Below are 16,956 nucleotides of genomic sequence, written 5' to 3' on the forward strand. Positions count from 1 at the left end.
ATTCCATTTTTCCAAAGAGTGCAGGTTGCAACAAGCTATCTAACAAACAAAAAAGCTGATTAAGTACCCGCATTATGGATAGCTTGTGCACCCTTTATATATAGAAAATCAGATAAAGTCACATAATCACTGGATGTTGGAAGTTTCTAATAATATTATTTGATAGTGTGTTTTTGTAGATAAAGGTAGAATGTCTAAAGGGAACAAATTGATACTCATCTAAGGATGTGTGTGTCTCCATAAATCTTAAGTAATTAAAAGCACGTGTAATACAAGGCAAATCATATTCTAAACATACATATGGTTATGGTATGTACAATCATGATTAGAAGTAAGCACGTGTTAGAAGTCTCCTTAAACATGTAATTATGTGGTAGATACGGCATGATATTTATTTTCACGTAAACAACGTAACAATAATGAGTTTTTTTCTTTTTCTTTTTGTTTATTCTAGATGTGGATTTATACCATAAAAGTTTTACACGCATTTACGTGATTAGTAGGCTTTGTAGGCCCCTTTCCTGAGAGAACAAACTGCTATAATTTGTAGAAAATTATTTTATCAAAGTAAGTGACTATTAAAAAAGCAAACAAAACAAATGTATGCACAAATAAGACTGTAATTATTATTATTTAACTTGAAAAGTTCTAGCATGTTTGTTCATATCTTCCATTTGATATGATTAATTCCTCGAAGAAAAAGGGAGAGAAAATAGTCATTCATGACATTTATGCAATGAATACTATTTTCTTTCTTTCAGGGGCATTGGCTTAAGTAACAAATACTATTTTCTATTTATAGAAAACGTCATTTGATAAATATTACCAAAAATATAATTAATTAAGAAAGGTTTTTTTTGAGGACAGAGTGAGGAAAGAAAGTACTTACACTATATTTTCTAATTACAGTGGGGAAAAAATGTCGTTGGGGTAAAAAGAAGATATCCCCCCCCCCTCCTAAAAAAAAATCCGAGCGACTAGTCTGCTTCCATTATTGTCTAGATATTACAATGAAGCAGAGGCGTCCACAAGGGCTGGCAGGAGTTACTTGAACACCCCTCCCCCCACCACAAAATTAAGAAATTTTCATAGTTATAACCGCAAAGTAGTCGCTTTGCGCTGAAAATTTCAAGTGGCAAAACATAGTCTTATTTTCTAAATTCAGCCCCGGCCCCAATTATTTTAAATTAAAATAAATTTTTGCTAAGTAATTAAACACCCCTAAAAATAAAATCATTGATCCAAGTGCCCCTCGAGAATCCCACTTGGAGACTTGATTTTTACTTTTTATTCAGAGCTTTCTTTCTCATAAAAAAATATCCCATTACTGATACCTAATTATGTACCTGAACCTCTACAAAAATGTTGGTATCGTGGCGGAGTCGGACGATTCACAAAAGTCTATTTATTTTTAAATTAGCTATTTGATGAGGAAATTTTGGATCAAGTCTTTCGATTTGGGGCTACGTTCAAAATATATATTTTCTTTCTATTTTTTACTTTAAATAAATATAAATTCTTTTAAAATCAATATTTTTTAAAAGAAAATATTACCTTTTTTTTTGTTTTAATTATCCTTTTTTTCAAACAAATTGTGTCTATAATTTTGATGGCTTTTAGATTACCTTTTTTATAAGCAATATTTAGAAAGAATGTAAAAAAAAAAAAATTCTACATTTTTCTAATTTGCCACCCAAGAAAATATTTCTCCCTGGAGCAGCAATGGAGAATTCTGCTCTAGCACTGGTTCTAACACCTAGTACATAACAAAAATACAATAACACATATTTCGATAAAACACATGAATGACGATTGAAACAAATAACATTATTTACTATATAAATATTTGATAAACTAAAACATACCGACCTTAGAATAAACTGGAAAAATAAAATTACCTTTAGATCCTTATGTAGTTCAGAACCCCAGGACTCTTGAACGCAATGAGCTGGCCATAAGATTTGCTCAGTTTTCGGTGGACCTTCAAATATGACGACCTCTCGAACAGATGCTTTATTGGGATCCTTGATCTAAATATGAAAGACAATAGGGAGTAGTAGTAGAATAAATGTCAACTATGATTATAAAAATGAAATTCAAAGTCCAAATTGATCATGTTTTTGATCGATTATTTTTATATTTGAATTGAAAATTGTATGAAATGTTCCATAAAGGGGAAAATATATCTATCTGTAATACGGGTTGATTTCTAAGGGGAAATACTAGACAATAAAGTTATTAAACATGTATTTTTAAATATAATACATAAAAAGGCTGTTAAAGACTCTAGAAAAGTCTAACAATTCAAGGACTTCAAACAAATTACGTAGTGCGTAGTTCCTTTTTAAAAAAACAACAACTTCAATATACAAACAATTACCAAATGTACATATGTGTAATGATTTAGACTTGATTTCGTGTTAGTAATTGAAAGTTAGCTAAAAAATATCGCACAATTTCATTAGCTCGAGCAATAATTGTCAAATATCAATAAATTTATGTTGATAAATAATCCTAGACGCAAATATTGGGGAACATTAGCAACTTTTCCACCTCCCAGAAAATAATAACATTACACCTAGGGGCTCCACAGCGATGAAAATGGTGTTACTCGATTTTGCTTACCAAGGGAAAATCAACAACAGTTTATGAGCTTTCACTTTTAAATTGGTTCTGTCGTCTTGGGGGTGATGAGTGAGTGTGTTGAAAATGAAACATCAAGATGAAAACCCCTCAAAAACCTTTATCTGCTCTGTCATCACTTCGACATAAGTACTCGTACAAAAGGGCAAAGACTTGAGGTTATCCGTCAATGGCAATATATATTTTAGCTTGGGGGAAAAGTAATTTTGTATTTCCAGCCCTTTTTTTTCACAATGTACAACTTGTTCATTATTGGTAACATCGGAATATACGATAAGGTGTTGTAAATATATGAGTGTATACTACAAACACTTTGAGGACTGTATTGTGCTTGTTCGTTTCAGTCGTGAATGATCGTGTGTCGAATATGGAGGCCTCAAAGGAAGAATATATATTTTACAATTTTAAATGACTACAAGGCCGATATTCTTTCGCTTCGGGTTACACATCAGTGGTTCGAGTGATTTTCTTTTCCCCCTTCTAAATTTTCCCTCTACTATGAACAACTAGACCGTTTGAAGCTGGCGGTCGAACAGAAGCGGGCCGCATTGGTAAATAGACGACAAAAAGACAGCCCCAGACCGTACACATCTTTGAGTTCGGATGGGAAGTTCTTATGCATCCACCCTACAGTCAGGCCCTGGCACCAAGTGACTACCACCGGTTCCTCTCTATGGCCAACGCACTTGGGGTACAAATTTGGTATCAATAAATGCCTGCGAAAATTTGATGTCCCGAGTTTTTTTGCTAATAGGGACAAGGTATTCTACGAAAAGGGCATTATGAAGTTGTATTATCGTTGGCAACAGGTTATCAAAAAGAAGAGAACCTTCTTGGCCTAGATCAGATAATCGTACCACTCCATATAAAACATTAAAATAAAGCGAAAAAACCGAAATAAATTTTTCCTCAACCTATTATATACGACAAATATCCTGCATCATATCTGAAATATTTGATGGATGTACTTCTGAACTTGTGTATCTAAATACACGTTGATTTTTTATTAAATTATTTTTCATTGAGAGGTTTAAGATGGATTTAGATTTTATACATTAAGATGCAAAATTTAATTGTTAACATACCTTATTTTTAAAATTGTGAATGATGAGTTGATTAAATAATTAGTTATTGGGGATTTCAAAAACGTCTTAACAATGTCGATTATTAGGAAATAAATCTGGTTTTAATTACTTGATTTATACAAACCATACTACAAAATTCTTGTATGAAACTGAGTCTGATGGTACCAATTTTAGCTCTCTAGCTTAATTATTTGTTGAGTTATTTACGTTTAAAGAATCTTACGAATTTCAAGCTATGAAATGCATTGGAACAATCGTTTTTGCATATTAGAAATTGAAGCAAACAACTGATTTTCATAAATTGTACCATAAAACTCGGAAATTAAATTGTAATTAGTTTAATTTTCTAAGATATTATGTCATACCATATTTTGGTAATGTTAAATTTCAACAGCAAACGTATTTATATTGCTGCAGCCTGACTATGACTATACTTCGAAACAAACTTTAAAATCTCACATCTAGAATGAAACCACATCAATTCCGCACTAATTTTACAGCCTGATTGCCACTCATTATAAAAAAGGAAGTTATGTTGCTGCATCCTGTACTACAACTCAAAGTTACTAGATAAAATATTATGAATTCCTACATAATTCATATTATTTTATTCCAAAAAAACAGGCCAGATAAAAAATTAACAGGATTTAAATTAATTTTGTTGAAATTCTATTGTTAATTAATAAATTACATCTTGTTGAAGTTTAAAATTCAAAGTGTTCTGATTTTAATGGACCACTCGGTAAATCCTTTTTGGACTTGGAGTTCAATTGAGGATCGACATTGGAGTAATTTCTGCCTTTTGATATTTTCTATAGAACAAAATATAAAACATTCTTCCCCTCCTTAAGAGGCACAAACAAACAGAGGCACACTTTAAATGAAAAACACATTCAAATGTTAGACAAAAATGTTTAGAAGAAATCATTATAATTTCAGCGAAAATGCTAAAAAATAACGGTATATTTAATTTGTATAGAGAAAAAAAACACACAAATAACTTATTAAATGTATTGTAATTTGTGTAGGTACATATTTATTTTGAGTAATGAGGCCATTAAAAAAAAACCAATCAGAACAAATAAAAATAAAAATAGAACAATAAAAGAGCACTCACATTCAAGCACTTGCCTTCTTTACACAAAGGATCTTAGGATATATCCTAAAGGATCACTCTATCATTATTAAGTAGACATATACCCTTTCTTTATGCCGTGTAAACTATGTCAAATTTAACTTGTAGAAATATTGTTAGTAAATCAATCAAAGGAATTACAGCACTTTTTTAAAATTGATTAATAGTCAGTCACTTCTCACTTGATTTAAAACGGCACTGCCTTTCTCTATATGAAAACGTGACAAATTATTTTTTTCCTTGACCCAAATACAGTGTGTCCACGATAAATTGGAACTATCTCCAAATTCAACCTGCTTGATAAAAATGGAATTTGGAGTGTATTTGTTAATATGAAAAAGTTAGACATGATATTAATCAATAAATTTATTCAACATATCCTCCCTCAGCAGCCACCATCTTCTCCATCCTGCCCCGAAAGGATTTGCATGCCTTGATGACTTCAGCGGAATCGACAGCATTCCACTCCCTCGTAATGGAGCCCTTCAGGGCTGCGATGCTCTTGTGGCTGACCTTGCACACCTCCCTCTCCAACTTCCTCTACCAGTAGTAATTGCAAGGATTGAGGGCGGGTGAGTTGGAGGGCCAGGTTTTACGATCCCAGAAAGTGATGTCGTGGGAGTTGAAGAGGTTAGTGGTCCTCATGGCGATGTGTGCGGGTACTGAGTCTTCTTGGAATATGAACTCCCTCCCAGTGGCCGTATCCTGCATCCAGGGGATGATGAACTCCTCCATGATTTCGCAGTACCTTATTGCGTTAACCCTTTCCTTGGGATTGAAGAAGAAAGGAGGCATCACCTCACCGGTGCTGCAGATGACACCCAGGGGCATCACGGAGGCCGGGAACTTTGTGATGAAGACCGCAGGGACCTCTTCTCTCTCCTTGGCAAGCCACCTGTTATTCTGGACGTTGTAGCTTCTGTCGACAGTCCAGTTCTTCTCGTCAAAGAAGAAGATGATTCTTCCTCCATGACTCTTCAGGTCATTGAGGAGACGCTTACCGTTGGTGAGCCTGGTGGCCTTCATGGAAGCCATGAGGATGTGTTGTTTAGCTATTCGGTATGACCTGTACCCGAGGTCCTCATTCACAGCCTTGGAGAGCAGCTGCTTTCTCACTCCACGGTTCTTGGCCAACCTGGACAAGTCCCCGGCGAAGCCTTGATAGACTTCCGGAGGCCTTCAAGGAAGCGAGGAGTGTGGATTCGGTCACTTCTCATGTTGTGGGCCTTGCAGCAGACCTTCCCCTCAACCTCCCAGGCATTAAAGACCCGGCACACCGTGGTCTTGGAGTAGTTAAGAAGCTTGTAGATAGCAGAGGGCTTGTGTCCCGCGCGAGCCAATTCGAGGATGGTGTCTCTCCTTGCTTGTTCCATGATGACTATTGTTTGTTGTCAAAGCAATTGTGGTGGAAGTTATAGTGTATTGTTCACGCAACCTTTTATATTAGTATGATTTAAGCCCAAATATCCACATTATGGATCTGGACGAAGTTTAAAGTAGTTCCAATTTATCGTGGACACCCTGTATGTCTGTAGACATAGGTAGTTATTGTATATAGACGACCACAGCCAAACTACAGAAATACCAGAAATGCAATCAAATCAATTATATATATATATATTATGCAGGGTGGGCAGCCTATCTGTGCCGGGAAAAGTTTTTTTTTTTTTCAAACACCAATCCCACCAATAATTTCATTAGAAAATTATATAAATTTTGGAAACTAAGCATAAGTATATCATAACTTATTACTTCGTTTATTTATCAAAAAAGAATAAATTTTGGAATAACCATAATGTATCATGTGAGACAAGGTAATTGACAATTAACAAGAAAATGAACTGGGTATTTTTGTGATAGCTAGGTAGCACTAGGTAGTCAAAAAAGTTCAAAAAAAAAAAAAAAAAAATGACGTGGGACTTGATGAAGGTCTTTTCTTTTTTTTGCCGAATTTTACATTAAAACCGGTCTACACCGAAATTGAAGCGAATGGGCTAAGCTTATTACAACTTTAAACCGTTTTAGGATTTACAAGGTGAAATTCAAGACTAGTACTCATATATGTAGTGTTAGTTGAAGTTTGTTTGATCTTTTAATCTAAATAAAGACTTATTATTTTACCTCACTTGGAAAAATGTGTGGAGGTCAATCATAGTTAGGCTTATATAAGCTGAACAATTTAGCTCTTTAATTAACAATGAAGTAAAAACACATAACATCTAATATGAAAATTTAAAAAAAAAATATTTTTTTCAGTAAGAACAGTTGGACAGAATAGGGGCTGTTTAGCGTCCGACTCGATTTCCACTATCTTTAAATTACTTTTCGTTGAGAGTTTTTAAAGAGATAATTATTTTATACAAAAAGATGAAAAATTTTATTGGCAACATATCTTACAGTATAACTATGAATGATAAATTGAATGTTAGGTTTTCCGGAATTAAGTCGGTTCCAATAATCCAATTTTGACAAACCGTGACAATTTATAATTTTTGCATGCCACCAAATCCGATGGCACCAATTTTATCTGTGAAACGATTTGCATTTGAAGGAATTTGCTCATTTCTAGTTATTAAATTTAATTGAAAAAATCATTTTTTATAACTTAGAAATTAAAGCAATTAAGGGATTTTCATTAATCGTCCAAATAAAATATCAGGAGCTCAATTGCAATAATAAGTTGAATTTTTTAAAGTATTCTATGAAAATATATTTTGTGACAAGATTTATTTTCGACGGGAAACGCCCTGTAGTGTATATATGATTAGGACACAGTGATGTTTTTTTTAACAACTATACATGATGATGAAAAGAGTGTGAAAACCTACTGCGCACGCAGTAGGGGAGGAATCAAGAGTGTCACATGTCACAATATAAAAGTTGAAAAACATATTCCTCTCTCTCCACGCCGTAACTGCATCCAAGGTGGAAATGAGGGCTCTAAATTTTCAAACGAACATATATACAGTATACATGCCTTTTTGCCTAAGTGTACATAGATATGATACGCCATGTACAATTTCTTTGCATTTGGAATAGACTATGGATTTCTATGATAATATCACAGTGTTATGATATGAATGAGATGAATGAAGTGTAACTCATGTTTCCGGCCGTAGCCCAATAAATGTTCACCATCAAGATTGAGCAAAGAAAAATAACACTCATTTTTATACATTTTAAGGGGAAACTTTTTATTCTATATTTTAAAGTATAGTCATATATAGATGTTTCCCATCATTAGAGTCAGATCTTGGAAAAAATAAACACCCACGGTTAGTTATAACATACATATTTATGAATATACCTATAAGAACCCACAATACATAGACACACCCTCATACAATTTACCGTTAAATATTTCTTCCGACACTGAATATATCCATGCAGTTCTTTTCCATCATTTGGATAATGCGTAGGTTGCTATTTATATTTTTGGCCTCATAATTAAACAAAAAATGTTAAAAGTGAAATTGTACTTATTGCTTTTCAAAATATTATCCATGAAGATCAGTACATTTATGTAAGCAATTGAACTAGTTTTCAAAGATTTTTTTTTCATTCTGACTGAGGTAACTCCAAAAAATAGATATTAAATGCATCAGTGGCTTCATTTAGTAATGAAAACCAATGACCACGATATTTATTTTTGATGTATGCTAATAGAAAAAGTCATTGGGGGCTAAACCAGGTGGCCTGTACAGCGGATGACCCTTCATTTCGATGTTTTTATTAGCCAAAAAGCTATTTGTTTTACGAACTCCTCCTCGCTTGAATTCGTTATCCCAATTTTTTATTGTACTATAGGATGGCGCATGATGTTCATATAAGGAATTAAGTTCATCGATTCACTATTCCCTTCATAACCTACGTCGAAAGGGATGAAAAATGATTGCACGTGAGTGTTCACGAGTCAATTACAACTTTTTACTGGAAAGAATATTTCAAATCACTATAAAATACTGAAATCAAGTGTAAATAACACAACGTTATTCTTGGTTTATTTATTTTATATTATTAAGTAGATATTTGTAAATACCAAGCTATCTATTGTATACAAAAGATAGAGCTTACAACGCAAAGTTTCAATAAGTAGCAACCTATAATTATATAGAAATAAGAAAATTTTGCATGATTCAAGGATATCAAAATATAATTTCATTATAATATGCAAGTACACATTTCTTATTTATAAGTAAAAAATAAGGGTAATATGCAGAAATATTTTATTTTAACATAAAGACAGGGCTGTTTTTAGGGTGAGTGGGGCCTGGGGCAAATATAAATATATGCAAGGCCCTGTTTAAAAAAAATATTACTTCCTTTAATTGGAGCTGTACTTATAAAGGATAAGGGATTGTCCTTGAAGTCTATATACATTTAATTATGTATATTATTTCCTTCTCTAGGAATGACCTAGTATTGAAACAAAGCACATTGAGTTTAAGAGTGTGTTGTCCATAATGGCACGTCATTCCATTTTCTTTCCTTTTTATAAAAAGTATTGTGGAACCTTTTCTTTTCAAATGACTTTTTTTTAATGAATTGTCTACATACTTCATTTAATGGATTTTTTTTTTCAGAAAAACTTTTTCCATTTGTATTCCCTTTTTTTAATTTTAAAGTATGTAAATTTAAATTTTACATGATGTTGTGCAACAGAGGGCACCAGTTATGAGCCTCCTGAAATTTGCCTGGTTAAAATACGGGTAAACTGTATTGTGGTGAGTTTTTACCCCCAAAATATAGTGGCTTTGAGAGCCTCTGTGTTTGGATCACGGATATTGCATGCCTTCCCCTCGACATCTACCCCAAAGGTATAGTTGAGGGAGTTTGGAATCAGGTCTGTAGGGGTAACAAAAGTGTCAAAGAAAGATTTCAAAAGACTTATTTAAAAGATTCTTGCAACTGAGAAGATAGGGGGGGGGGGAGTTCTTTCATTGCTAATGTCAAAAGTGGCCTCTCGACCCTCACAATGTTCTTTCCATCCACTTTTTGATAGCTCTCTGCACAGTCTAGTGTGAAATCCTGAGATCTCTTGCATGGGCTCTCATAGACTTGAAGTGATTGGCCTAGGGTGTTTACTTTAACTCTTGCCCCCGCTTTAGCCTTTATGACAGAGTCCTTCTTCCTCTCCAACGTATAGGGTGGTCCTGGAGACACCCAACTGCTTGGAGTGCGCGAATGGAAATTCTTCAATAACGTTCAAGTGTCATTTTCTCGACTTGTATCTCAGCTACAGACCTCAGGTTTCTTTTGTTTTGTAACTAATTGTAAATGTAACATTTTTTAATATAACTAAATATGAATCAATTTCAATCTCTCGACAGTATATATATACAAAAAAAGTATAAGTTGGTAATCTGTAAGATATTAGTGCCCCTATCAATTATTTATCTCTATTTCGAACATTTATTCGTATTAGCAAGCAAGGCTCACTAGAGTTTTTATAGTGAGCTCTGTCAGCAAATTTTATCTATCGTCTATCAAAGTTCCCAACATATAATTTTATATATAAATTTTTTAGATATAGTCTCACGAGGATTTATTTCTTCATGTTTCTTTAATTGGTTAGATGGAGCTCCAGTGATTAAGTATAAGTGAACAATATAGTATTACAATTACTCTAACTAACCTAGGAATCTTATGTGAAGTTCATATACATAGAGTATATTTCTTTCTGTAGAAATCACCTGGGCGCAAACCTACGCACACTGCCTTCAAAAGAATAATTTCTCCCGAGCACGTTGTCGATGAGCTACGGCGAATCCAGTATACTTATTTTTTAGAGATACCCTCACCAAGATATAGACAATTTTCAGATCCCTAATGCTATATAGAGCGTTTTTACTGACGTCATGAATTGCATAATAAATCACGATTGAAAGAAACTCCATCTTGGTAGTTCAAAGTTGATATTTTTACTATATAAAACAAATCTCTAATAAATCTCCATTATAGACGATCAAAGGGCTTTAATGATAAAAAAGGCATTACATCTGCATTGAATACTACTCGATATTCATGATAAATACTGATATTTAAATATAATCAAATTACTATGTACTAAAAATGGCAAAATTTGCCCCAATGAAGAAACATAAATTACTGTAAAAAGCAAAAATACACACCCCCTTTCCACTATTGACGCTGTATTGTATAGTATTTACATATTAATATATATATCAAAGTGTGTCAAGTGTGAGTAAGTATTAGCTACAATGACGTCATCATTGCTCGAGAGATTTGTGATTCTCTCCACCCCCTCTTTCCTTTTCCTTTCTTTGCTTGTACTGACTTGTGTTTTCTTCTTTCTTTTCCCTCCATTAAAACTGAATATTTTTGTTCTTATAATAGCAAGGAATAAGTAATTTTGAAAGCTGAGTAATAAATAAGTATTATATATCCATTAATGTTTATGTTATAGAAATAGAGAGAAAAAAAACAACAAAGAAAAACCTTTTTCTATTTCTTTCTTTGCTTGTCACGAAAGTATATATATAGTCATATGTACCATAGATTATGTTCAATTTATATTTATAATGAAATATCCTGTTGGTTTTTTTCCATGCTGTACATTATGTTCTTTCTTTCTTCTCTGGCTCTATGCCCTTCCCATGATTTACTATAATATGTAGTAAGTATGTTTTAAAATAACATGGAAATAACAACAATTCACTCTAGTAACGAATTAAGGCAAGTCTCTTGAGTACAACAGGAAAAAAATCCATAAGGATTAAACATACTAAAAGACCCACACTATTGTTAATACACGTTCCGAGACAGTATTTCTTTTTTAACCCGGTTCAGTCTGTTGTAATTATTTTTCTAGAGCAATCTGGATCGAAATTTCCTGTTCTAAAAAAAATCCTCATTTTCTTGTGCTACTAAATTTTACAACGAGACCGAGCTTGGAGCGAATGATTTCGTTATTGAAAAAATAATAGTGGTCCCAGACGAGTCTATCATTTAATGGGGGTAATCCAACACTAGTAAGCAGACTGGTAGGATAAGAACACGTACAATGTGCGTGTGCAAATCGTATCGAGACAATTAGAGACCAATAAAGGCAATATTACTTGTAGCCAATGTTGGGTTATTAAATATAAATCGTTTCGAAATTTGTAAGCTTTCATAAGCTGTATTATTGGTTGGGAAATAAACCTTAGTCAATGAAGCCATGAACAATACAGATCGGCTATTTTCAGGACTTGAGATAAACAAAAATTCAATGTATTCTCTCCCTCAGGTATTTTTATCAGTTGACTCTTTTTGATTTAAAGTAGGCAGCTATAAAATGGAGTAATCTATGGTAACCTAATTGTTAGTGAAAATGATGTTTAAAACTTTGGGTCGTTTTTTTTTTATGGATCGATAGAAAGGATGCGACTGAGTGTGGGATGGAACCAATTTTATGTCTCAAACTAGAGGAGTATAAAATATGCTCTCAAAAGTGGGAGGGAGCGGCTTTTTCTAGATGGTAATTTGTAGCGGGTTTTTATTGTCCAAAGAAGTTGTAATGACTTTTTAATTATTGAAGACGGAACATCTAAGTATAAAGTAATAACTAAACGGGGTGCTCATGAAAGGCAACGAGTAAGAATTAATATTTTTTCGAGAGTTATAAGTCCGTGTGGTACTCTGAGTAGAATTGACGATCAACATCGGAGTAATATGTCGTTGGTATATACGGAGTGGGATGTTTGTATATTTCCTTTATCTCATGGCTGCTTGCAGCTATCTGATAAAACGTCATGACTGCTAAACTGCTCTCTTCCAAACATTCTTCTCATTGTCAGGACGACTGCATTCATTTTGGTTTCATTTTTATTTTTGCACACCGGTAGGACACATTATATGAATCAGAGTCCATAAAATCCTAAAAAATGAACTTCCATTGTCGTCAAACATCCCTTACTTTCAAAAAGAAAAAAGCTTTTGATTTTGTGGATAAATATATTGAAAGCATTTCAAATTAGGATTAAAATTAGAGCTGAAATATATATATAAACAAAACAAAATCCATACACTTGAAGACGAGATAAACAATTAGTATAAAATGTTGGGTTTTTTTTTTTTTTGGGGGGGGCATAGAAGAACAAAATTTCTGATAAATCAGCCAAAATTATTTGTATGTAACTATACTGCCCTTCTCTGGCAGAGAAATGTATCTAAACTTTATCGAATTTTACAGTAGAGGCAAAAACGTAGGTTTAAGGATTAAAATGGATTTTTTTTTTTAATGGGTTGAAAGTCCCATTATATTTATTGTAATATCAAAAGGGTACTAGGTTGTGGCTCTCCTATCAAGCAGTGTAAACAATATTAGTTTTTAACCTTGAGTGGGAGATTAAGACCAGTGGAAATAATAATATTCACATATAATGTTTCATCAATAAAAACCCTTTTCCCGCATTAGAAAAAAAACAAAAAACAGAACCAAATGTCATTTCACATTTAAAACAAAAAGAAAAGATATTTTTGATTCTAAAGTCTATCTGCGATTGTTGTATCAAATAATAAATAAAAACATGTTTTTCTTCTTTAAAAGTGTATATTGTACATATAAACAAATAAATAACTTCATTTTATTATTTTAAAGCTTTGTTGCCTCAACTTTATTAATATTTTCAAATGAGCAAATCAAACAAATATTATTACTCAGTCATAAAAATAAATGTAGCAACTTATTAAAAAAGTTGATTCATAGACCTCATTAAGACAACGGACCATGCGTTCTGTTTACTAATATTAGTTTGTAGACGACAAAAATGACAAGATAGTGGGGCCCTCCAGCGGCAAATTAATACAACTCCTGAATCATAATATTATTTAATATAAAATACAGGTGTATGTTACTCACACAGAGGGCGCTGTGAAATTTATACGAAGCATGCCCATTATTTTTTAAATAACAAGCTACAGACTGTCACGCCACCCTGCCAAATATATATTTTTTTCTTACTCTATTTAGCTAAAATTTGCAAAATTGAGATTATTTTTTGAGAAATACTCAAATTAAAAGAACCTAAATGGCATTACGCTTTGACTTTTAAACAATATTTGTTTCCTCACTTTGGTAACGCTTTAGAATCAGCAAATAATCGGTTATGTGAAACTTATTTTAATATTTATATATATATAACAATTAATTCATAGTATTGTTGCAATCTTTCAAATAATTTACACGTTTGATTGAAAATATATTAGCTTCAACTTTTAGAGCTCATCCTTAAAATTTTTAGTACAGGGTGGAGACCTACAATTGGAACAAAATTTCCTCACAATCCATTTGTTCAGGATGTGGATGAGGTCAAAGTTTGTTACAATTGTAGTGCACAAACCTGTTGATAAAATCGATGGATATTGATTGATATAGCTGATCAGGGGATACACAGGGGTGGGATTGAGGGAGCTGTAGCCCCCCCCAGGGATTTTATCTGTTTACTAAAATAAAAATTCCAATAATTTTAAATTAAATTTTTTTAAATGTAGGCATATTTGTACATAAAAGTCATATATGGAAAAAAGTATAAACAATCTATGAAAATTGTCTCAATCCATCTTCTTCCATATTTTCTCTATCCACTTGTACATACATACAATACATTAATGTTTTCTAAAGAAAGTGTATTATTTTATGGGGAAAAAACGTTCTGTATTTTTTTATATTTTATATCCACTGTATGAGAAATGATGACTTGCTGATAGAATGAAGATCTATAAAGTGATAATAGTGATTTAGGTAATTAACTTTCCAAATTCATCGAAGGTCATGGGTATACATATATAAATATATTAGTGATGGAAATATTAATCAGAATCGGGAATCGAATGTTGTTTTTTTTTTTGGAATTGGGAAAATGCGATGCAGATTCTTATTAATTACTGATGTTTAACTATTTATTACTCTTCTAAGTAATAATAATATAAAAAAAACTAAAATAGACACCCCAAAATTAAAGAATTTTTGCTTTATATTAGATAATTTAATATATGAAATTAAATCTAATTTTTCAATTTCTTTCACACTAAATTAAAGTTTCTTTGAATAATTATGTAGTTTTGAAATTTTTCTCCAAAAATTTAATATATGAATTTATGTTTTCTAATTTATTTTTTTTTATAAATTTTTTTTTTTGAAACCAGCTCGGGAATTTGTAAATTTTTCTCAAAAAAAAAAAAAAATTTGAATTTTTGTTTCAAAATTTTTTTTATTACAAATTTAATTTTTGAAATTGCTTTTCAAAAAAATGATTTTTTTGATTAAGAGCTTGGGAATTTTGAAATTTTTTTGTAAACAAATGATTTTTTCGATAATAATCGTAGATTTTTGAAAATATTTTAAATTTAAAAATTTATATTTAATTTTTTTTCTAAAAAATTTATACAAAAAAATCCAAAAACCAAGCCCCTCCCCACCAATATAATCATGTGATAGCAAAATAATATTTTTATCTATTATTTAAAATATTAAAGAATCAGCATCTGGATTTTTTTGGGCATCGTACCATCACTAATATATATATATATATGTATTTATACCCACAACAAAAGAAGGCAGCCCTCATAAAATTGAATAAAAACATTCACTACAAATCTGTATTTCATTTCGTTTTAGCTATGACGTCATCAATGCACAAATAATAAGTATGTAAATATATTATTTTTTACTTCATGCAATTTCGTGAATTTCCTATTTATTTTTGTGTACAAATATTGTACATTAGCGTACAATATGATTAACTTTCATAGTCAAAATATATGTACACATGTTTTGACTATAAAAGGGAAATATTTCTGACACAGAAAATTACAGAGTACACGTGATAAATAAATCTACCATGGGTTTACTCAAACTATGTCTTGCATGCTTAGTCAATTTAGTTTGTTATAGATAAATCACACTGAAGCATTATATTATTTACTAATAAGGATCCTAGTTTCCTATAAATAAAAAGGAAAATAAAGTATATATGTGACCTGTCAACACAAAAGCAAGATATAAAGATTTTTTTTCTAAATTGATTCTGTAATAAATTAGTACTCTTCAACCTGATGATAATCAGGTGTATATTGGGCATGTTAAATAAAAAGGAAACTCAAAAAGAATATGGTAACCCTGACAATTTGAAGAATGTTTTGAATTAAAAGCTATCATAACATTTCATTAGATCAGTAACAAATAACTGTGACGAGGGAGGGGGGGAGGAAAATAAGGTAAGACATAGGTAAGAATTAGTCTGATCCTCAATTATATTCTGTTTCCAACCAGATCTTCCTAAAAATAACAACTCGTCCACAAATCCTCAAGATTACTCTCCGTTTTTTAAGAGCACAGAAGGATTGTTAAATAAGGTTTGGTAAATAATTGAATGTAGTAGAAATGGAAGTTCACTCCTCGGGAGTTAAATAATAATGACAACAGCGGTGGAAAAGAAAATTCACTCTTCAGTTTGCCAACTAAAAAAAAACAAAAAAAAAACGAGTGAGCTAACAAATACACTCATTTTTTATCACTATCTATCAATTTATTATTCGGAGGAATCCTTTGAAGGCGCTGCTAATTAGAATTAAAGAAACAAAAAATAATTGTTGAAATGAAAAATTGATGTATTAAAATTTAAAGGGCAAATTAAGTTTTATACTTAAATAAAATGAATGTTCTAAGGTATACTTGGGTATCCCAAAAATTCGAAAACAATGCCTAAAATTGATCAGAATAATGCTTATAAAATATTGGATTGTATATATATACTAGTATTTTCCTTATTTTTTATAAGGCCTCAGAGGTTTCATGTCTTGGACTCATATCGAACTTGGAGCATTGGGAATTATTGGACTCTTAAAAAGTATGTGCTATACTCGTCTGAAGATCTATGTACTACCCTGGCATAGATGATGTATTGCATGCATGGCAAGAGATCAATTCGTGGGTGAATAGATGGATATTAAGTGAATAAGGAGATAATTACGATCTCAGAGCGGTGTAACAGATATTTCACTCAGTATTTGTCATTTATGGTATGAGGCCATAATAGTAAAGTGATATTTTGTGTGTGTAAAGAGATAGATATTGTCTCCATGTATTTT

General features: G+C 32.0%; 1 protein-coding gene across 1 annotated transcript in view; it reads right to left on the reverse strand.

Annotated features, from left to right (window-relative positions):
- LOC121127619 (nicotinamidase-like) overlaps positions 1-16,956 on the reverse strand; it is a 32,601-nt gene that overhangs the window by 5,156 nt on the left and 10,489 nt on the right. The window contains 1 exon segment of the mRNA XM_040723039.1: positions 1,899-2,030. Coding sequence (XP_040578973.1) covers positions 1,899-2,030 — 132 coding nt within the window.

The sequence above is a fragment of the Lepeophtheirus salmonis genome, chromosome 13 (assembly GCF_016086655.4).
Source record: "Lepeophtheirus salmonis chromosome 13, UVic_Lsal_1.4, whole genome shotgun sequence".
NCBI lineage: Eukaryota > Metazoa > Arthropoda > Copepoda > Siphonostomatoida > Caligidae > Lepeophtheirus > Lepeophtheirus salmonis.